The 7,712-nt window shown below is 57.2% G+C and overlaps 1 protein-coding gene across 1 annotated transcript in view; it reads left to right on the forward strand.

The window, feature by feature from the left end:
* The first annotated feature begins 1,044 nt into the window (after positions 1-1,044).
* Positions 1,045-7,712, forward strand: part of TFAP4 (transcription factor AP-4 (activating enhancer binding protein 4)) — a 20,454-nt gene continuing 13,786 nt past the window's right edge. The window contains exon 1 of the mRNA XM_015409887.1: positions 1,045-1,140. Within this exon, the coding sequence (XP_015265373.1) occupies positions 1,045-1,140 (96 nt within the window). The remainder of the gene's footprint in view (positions 1,141-7,712) is intronic.

A 7,712-nucleotide genomic window follows, 5' to 3' on the forward strand; every position in this document is an offset into this window, starting at 1 on the left:
ATCGGCGTCCCCCGAGTGGGTTTCGGAGGGCCATTTTCTGGGATTCTGTAAATCCGTCCTCGAGGCTCGGGAAGGAAGTTCCTTCCTTCCTTTGCTTATACTCTGCCCTCCAGTGGGGACCCAAAGCGGCTTACGGTCCTCCTCCTCTCCTCCCTTTTATCCTCACAACAACCCTGTGAGGCCGGTCAGGCCAAGAGCATGGGGACTGGCCCAAGGTCACCCAGCGGGCTTCCGTGGCACAAGCAGGGATTTGAACCTGGGTCTCCCAAATGCCTGTCCAGCACTCTTAACCATGACACCACCCTGGCCCTGAAGAACGACCCGCAGCCCCTGAGACGGTCAGAGAGGCGCTGCCGAGCGGGATCAGGGGCCCACCTCATCCGGCCCCCTTTCTCCCCGTGGCCAGGCACCCCCCAGAAGGTCTGCAAGTGGGACGTGGGGGCCGCAGCCACTCCCCCACCCCCGTGCTGCTGACATTCCAAGAGGGGGAGGTCTCCGTTGGGCTGTTCTCGCAGTGAGGGACAGAGCCCACCACCTCCTTAGTCCCCTTTGTGAGCTATCTCAGCCAGGGGTGTGGAACTCATTTGTGATGAGGGCCGGATCAGACATAAATGAGACCTTGTTGGGCCGGGCCATGTGGGTCAAAAAAGGTAATGCCAGGTAGTGGAGAGACAAACTTTATAAAGGACACAGACAAACACAATGAAAGATTTTTTAAAACTTTAACACATTTCCAGTGAGTTCGACACCCCTGATAAACGATTCTGAGCCAAGAGCGTAAGTGGAAACCTATAGGACCAGTGAAGTCCCCACGTTAATTTCGCGCTATGTGAGAAGAGGCCGTTTTTGGAATTCCACAGTGCTCCCAAACACACCTTCCCGTAGCCCTGGGGCGCATTCCCTGCCCTGAAATGCTATCGGGTGGGACAGCGAGCGGAGCCCCCTCGGATGCCTGCCTGCCTCCCTCCCTCCATCCATCCCTTGGGCACGTGAGGCAAAAGACTAGGGAGGCGGAAGGGGTCTGGTTCCCCTCCTCCTGCTGCCATGGCTTCAGTGCAGCCTTTGCACATTTCACACCTGCTGGGAAGGAAGTCCGAGGCCTCCTCCCCATGGAGGCGCCAGGCGGCTCTGCAGGCTCAGGTGAGCAAACCCCAGCAGAGGTTCACACCAGCCAGCGTCATGCACCTGCGGAAAGGCCTCTGCCCTCCTGGAAAGCCACACTGCCTGGCCCCTGGTGACGAGTGTCCCCCCCACCCAAGTTGTGCCTGCCCTCCGGACTTTCATAAACATCTATGCACCAAGACTTTACTGGGACCCAGCGTTATGCTGGGAGTGGGGAGCCAGTGTTCCCTCTAAGCTGAGTTGGTGTGAGAGAGCTCACAGTGTTTCACCCTCCAGCTCATACGTTTTTGTCTCCGCTCAGGAAGGATGTGGCTCCAGTCCAGAGCAAACTGATCGATGCAGGAGCCAAATCGCCTGCCTGCTCGCAACTTGTGAGCTGGCACCTCACAAAGTAGGATCCTTGCTCACAGGACTCCACAGCTTAGAGGGAGCATTGCTGGGAACTTATCAGAAAGGGTGCTGAAGTGCGGGAAGCAGAAGCAGTCCCCATTTGGCTCTGGCCCTTCCCCCCCGGGGGGGGGGGGGCTCATTTCAGGAAGTAAAGAAGACGATCCAGACCATGGTGAACAGAAGTGGGCACAGGCGCCCCGGGGCCGCAGGTGCCAGCATCCGGGATCCCAGGGTCGCCCTCAAAAGCAGAGAGGGGGCCGCAGGGCCCAGGCTTCTAGCGCTCCCAGCACAACTTTGGCATCCCTTTGAAGACGGAATGTTTGGCACATTCCCCAGTGAGTTGGCACTGCAGTTGGCCCCACATGGCTTCCACTCCGTAAAGTGTATCCAGGCACAAGACCGGCAATGCTCTGCCATTTAACTTAGGCCAGTGCGGTGTAGCGGTTCAGAGTAGTGGACTAATATCTGGGAGCCCTGGGTTTGAATTCCCCCCCTTGTGCCATAGAAACTCACTGGGTGACCCTGGGCCAGTCCACCTCACAGGGTTGTTGAGGAGATAAAATGGAGGAAAGGAAAATGATGTAAACCGCTTTGAGTCCTGTCATGATCCGGGCTGTGCCACCAGAGGCCCACTAGGCCCAGGGAGCCTAGTAGGGCTGCCAAGTGGGGGTGGGGGGCAGGTAACCCCCCGCTTCGGAGGCCCGATTTCCACCGCTGCAGAATCGGGCCCCGGGGGGAACTCCGCCCCCCGAAGCGCAGCGTGGCTGCGTCACCAGAGGTAACACAACCACGTCAATCACGTTGACCACTCTATGGTTTTCCCTCCGACGATCGGGGCCACGCCTTCATCGTGATCGACGTTGACATCAGAAAACAGCTCCCGGAGCCCGGCAAGGCTCCCCCACCAGTAAGACATTTTGACTTGGCAACCCTAGAGCCTGGCTAGCAGTGGGTGAGGCTGGGCCTACAACTCCCAAAAGCCTCTGGGAGGTTTTGGAGCCAAAACTGACCAATAGGAAAAGAGGAGGGCTTGGAATAAAAGATCTGGTGCAGCAGGAAAAGCTGTTCTTCTTCCCAGTGGGCAGAGCCAGAAGGAAGGCTGCTGCGGGATGAAAGGCTCATCCTGAGGGAAGGGTGAGTAGTCTAAGGCCACTTGGAATAGTGAGCTAGGGACAGTATACATTTAGACACGTTAGGGCATTTGATTTTTTTTCTTTTCACCCACTTACTCAGGCCCGTAGCTAACCCGGGGCCCATGGGGCCCGGCCCCCTCGCGCTTCTTCTGGGCCACCTCCCTCCCCGGCTGTCCCCGAAGTGCCTCAGCTCACCACCTGCACTTGCACCCTGACTCAGAAACACCCCCACTTAAATCTTCTTTGGGCTGCAAAGACCCGGGGTGGAAGACAGCCACACCTCTTTTTAACGAGGGGGGGAGGATAATTTATGCAGAATGTCAAAAGCAGGAGGGGGGAGAGAAGCGGCCTTCTGCTGAGCCTCAGCATGAAATTGACCAGCACATTGAAACTGACTCGAAACCTCAAAGTCCCTCGGGAAACAAACACAACAAGGTTTCCTAGGAAAGGAAAGGTGTTGGGTAAAAAGGGAGATCGGAAGGGCTGAGCCAGAAAATATAGAGGGGGGGGGGATGGACTGATATTAAAAGCACTTTCCTGAGCGTCAGGCAGCTTGAGTAGACCTGGGTAAGACTCTGCTCGGGCCAGGGTTCCTGCGGAAACGGGGCCAAGTCAAAGGCAGAAAGGGAAATAAGTTTTTAAAAAAGGAGGAGAGCCGAGAGGAAGGAAGAGGTAGCAGAAATGAAGGGACTCGGAAAGGGGGTCACCAGAAGAAAAGAGAAGAAAAGAAAAGTGTTTGGAGTGGCCGAGAGAGTACGTGGCCTGCTGCCACCGCCGGGGGAGGATTACCTATATTGATGTAGCTGTACTTGCTAGTTATCCTGTTGGCTTCGGGGGAGCCCGCCACTTATCCTCACTGCCCAGTGGTTGGTGTACACGCGAGTTCTGCAGCTGCTGGGCATTAACCCCCCCCCCCACTTGCTCTGGAACTTTTGGTTAAATTAGCTCCCGCCCCGCCCCCCCGTGGCCCCCTCCCAAAAAAGTCCCTAGCTACGGGGCTGCGTGACTTACTGTTATATTCTGCACCTTGTTTGTCTGACCTCCTATACAATAAACTATTTTCATTGTTGCACTCTGCCTAGTCCTCACACCTGTTATTCGGCAAAAAGGGAAGTCTGAAGGTCTTGGGAGGGTGCTCTGGGCCTTCTCAAGGGAGCCTGGAACAAGGGTGGTGGCAGCAACTGGTGGCACCCCACCTGAGCCGTGACAAGTCCACATTGGGGCGAAGGGCGGGGTGCAGATGACTGAATGAATAAACAAACCTGCCTGAGCAAGGAGACGGTGGTCCCACCAGGCACTCTCCTTTCGCTCTGTGCAGCAGTGCCCCAACTCCAGACTGGTCCTAATCCAAGGGGAATAGGCTGTGGACCGGTTCACCTGTACCACCTTCTTGCTCAGCCCCGTCTCTACTCCCTTTGCATCCGGATCAATGTTCCCTCTAAGCTGAGTTAGCGTGAGCCAGCTCACAGTCTTTTAACCTCCAGCTCACACATTTCTGTCTTCGCTCAGGAAGGATGCGGCTCCAGAGCAAACGAATTGATGCAGCAGCCCAATCGTTCGCTCACAACTTTAACGCCAGGAGCTCACAAAGTAGAATTTCTGCTCACGAGACTCCACAGCTTAGAGGGCGCATTGGTCTCGATTGTGGGGACTTCTTTCAGCTTGGCACTGGCCTTGCAAGGGCACCATGCCCACTGCTCTGCAGCCACACAAGGGCACATCAGCGGGATCCCCTCCCTGCTCCAAGAGAGGGTTGTTCCTGAAGTGGGAGTCCCCCTTTCCCTCCCGAGTGAGCTGCTGAGCGTACCAAGCCATCCTTCCAAGCGGGCAAAAGTTCCAGGCACCAAGGGAACGGCCATTGGTTTCAACTAATGTCATCCAGCGCATTCTGCAATGTACAGAAAGGTTGCCTCGACGAGAGAAACGATACAGCTACCACAGTTCTGGCCAGAGCTGGAGTCTTCCTTAAGGCGGTAGCAGCAGCAGCAGCAGCAGGAACTTCTAAGGAAACCTACAGGGGACAAAGCCGGGAAGGGCAGGCCGGCCAGAAGCAAAGCGCAGCCAGATGGTGGGAAATAATAACGCCGAACAGCTGAGTCGTCCTTGCTCCGGAAGGGGGGCACCAATTCCTGTTGTCCAAACACCCGAAGCCAGCCACATGTGCCAGGCAGAGGCCTGCGTGTTGCCAGAGGGTGTTTTCTCTCTCTCTCTCTCTGCATAAAGCAGAACAGGAGAGAGAGATCAGACAAGTCCCCTCCCTCCTTTGCCGCTGGGGCCACGAGCTCCTCCTCGCCAGCTGCACGGAGGGAAACCGAAACTAGGGACGTTTGCAGAAGGGGCCACATGCAAAGCAGGAACAGACTGGGGGGGGGGGACGACAGGGAATGAGATTTGGCTGCTGAAGTAGAAGGTGGTTGGACCCCTGTTCAGATCAGCACAAGTGCCCAAGGAAGCTGGACTGGTCTGTAGCTGTAAGAAAAACACAGGTGGTGCGGCACCAAAAAGACAACCCAAAAGACAGCAGGTGACTTTCAGGTGCCCATGAGACTCTGCCGTTTTTAGCATCACAGAGCATCAGAAGAGCCCTGCTGGATCAGACCAGACCAGTGAAGGTCCATCTAGCACAGCCTCCCGTCTCCTCTGGAGGGCCAGCAACAGGGCAGAGAGGCAGAGGCCTTCCCCTGCTAAGAACCTCGGAAGAGGCGTGCTGGATTTGATCAGGTTCATCTAGACCAGCATCCCATCTCACGCAGTAGCCAACCATTTCCTCTGGAGGACCAACCACATGGCAGAGAGGCCGAGGCCTTCCCCTGATAAGGACAGCAGAAGAGCCCTGCTGGATCAGACCACTGAGGGTCCATCTCGTCCACCCTCCTGATTCGCACAGCAGCCCATCAGCAGGCCCAACAACAGGCCCTGGAGGCGAAGGACTCCTCCCAATGGTCCCCTGTTGTTCAGAGGTTTGCTGCTGCCACTGACTGTGGAGGTTCCCTTTAGTCAGTGGCCATGGATGGACCTCTCTTCCCTGACTCTGCCTGGCCACCTCTGAGAGCCACCTGTGTTCCTGGCCAGGCGGGATCTGGCCAGGAGTCCACCCGGCCCCGTCTGAGGTCAACTGACTCCTGATCGCTGGGAAAGCCCTCTTTCTCCCGGCCCCTGACTCTCTGCCAGGGTTGAACTGGGAATGCTGCCAGGCACCTCCTGCGTGTGCGCAAAGTGGGCACTCCTGAGCGAAGCCCTTGGGACACCGTCAATGGAGAGAGGGAGAGAGAGAGAGAGAGAGAGTTCACGCTGGCATGGCACCAGACAGCCCAGTTCTGGGGCAGGAGGTGTCTCCCCCTTACAACCCTTCTCCTCCCTCCAATGGAGCTCTGCTGCAGGGAGGAGAAAGCCCTGGCAGCGAGTGAGGGCAAGGAGGCCGTCTGTGGCACTCCCTCGGAGCAGGAGAGGGCAGAGGCAGGAGCCCTGAGGAGGGGCTTCCAGGGGCCTCCGGGGCACACCGCCTGGTCCCATCCCTCCAGGGATCTGTGTTCTCCTAACACGGCGCTCGAGAATTCAGCCAGAAATGAACCAACTTGGTGTGTTAATCGCAGTTCTCAAGCCAAGTCGCCTGGGCATCCGTAGCGGCAGGTGAGGGTTGGCATTGCGACCGACCAAGGCTCCCTCTCAGCTGTGGAGTCTTGTGAGCAAAAATTCTACTTTGTGAGCTCTCCTGGGCATTCAAGTTGTGAGTGAGCGATTTGGCTGCGGCATAAATCAGTTTGCTCTGGAGTCCCATCCCTTCCTGAGCCGAGACAAAAAATGCATGAGCCGGAGGCTAAAAAAACTGTGAGCTAGCTCACACTAACTCAGCTTGGAGGGAACACTGCCACCGACTAAGTCCAGAAAGGAATGGACGCCCCTGGCGTGGGGCAAGAAAATAACTTGAACCGGCCCTGGGTGTAGATTCAAGGTGGGGTAGCCGTCTTGGTCTGAAGCAACAGGAAAAAAGGTGCTTCCAGGGGCACTGTTAAGACCAACAGAGTTTTATTCTGGGTATACTTCTTCAGATACATTGGAAAAGATTTCCTGAAACCTTACACATGGGGGGGGGGGTGTTAATTGCCAGGTTTAGATGCAGAAGTAACTGGGTAATAAGCATTGCTGAGATTGGATTATAGTACTTGGTAGGATCTGTGTATAAATACAAGCGTTAACAAACAGATGTGGTAACTCCCTAACTGTTAAGAGTGGTTGAGGAGTGGAACAGTCTGCCTCGGGAGGTGGTGGAGGCTCCTTCGCTGGACGTTTTCAAGCGGAGGCTGGACGACCCTCTTTCGGGTATGTTGTAGGGCTCTCTTTCGGCTGTGCTCCTGCAGAGTGCAGGGGGGGTTGGACTAGATGACCTGCAAGGTCCCTTCCGACTCTCACATTCTATGATTCTATGTGAGAACTAAGTCTGAGTCCAGTGCCACCTCCAAGACCCACAAAGTTCAATTCTGGGTATAAGAGAGCACTTATACCGGTGTGGAGGGGGGTGTACAAAGGGCCCCCCTCCCCCCCCCCCCCCCCTCGCGCGGCGTGTATAAGAGTTCCAGCTCCTGCCAACCGAGCCGTTCGAAAGCAAGACATTGCAAGGACGTAGATAACGAGGGGGACGGCTTCGGTGGGAGGGTAACGGCGTTCCGTGCGCCTCGGCGTCTAGGCATGCCGGCCACATGACCGCGGAGAAGTCTTTGGAAAGCGCCGGCTCCTCGGCCTGGAAACGGAGGTGGTGAGCACTGGCCCCTAGAGCCGGATTTGCCTGGCTTCCGCGCGCGGGACTCCTGCGCCTTTAAGTCGGGTCCTGCCAGCCGGGCCAGGGCAGGCTCCGGAGGGGTGGTGGGTGGTGGCCGCCCTCTGGCCCCTGCTTCCCAGCTCTGAGCAGAGTCAGCAGCGGTGGGACCCCCGGGGGCTGATCCTGCTGGGGGGCTGCGGGCTCCTCGGGGCCGGGGCTTGCCGGGTGCAGCCGCGGCGTCCCCCGCCGGGCCGTGGCCGTGCCAAGGCGTCAGCTGATGGGCCGCATCACCGTGGCGGCGGCGGCGCAGG

Source organism: Gekko japonicus, unplaced genomic scaffold (assembly GCF_001447785.1).
Source record: "Gekko japonicus isolate JY-2015 unplaced genomic scaffold, Gekko_japonicus_V1.1 scaffold78, whole genome shotgun sequence".
Classification (NCBI taxonomy): Eukaryota; Metazoa; Chordata; class Lepidosauria; order Squamata; family Gekkonidae; genus Gekko; species Gekko japonicus.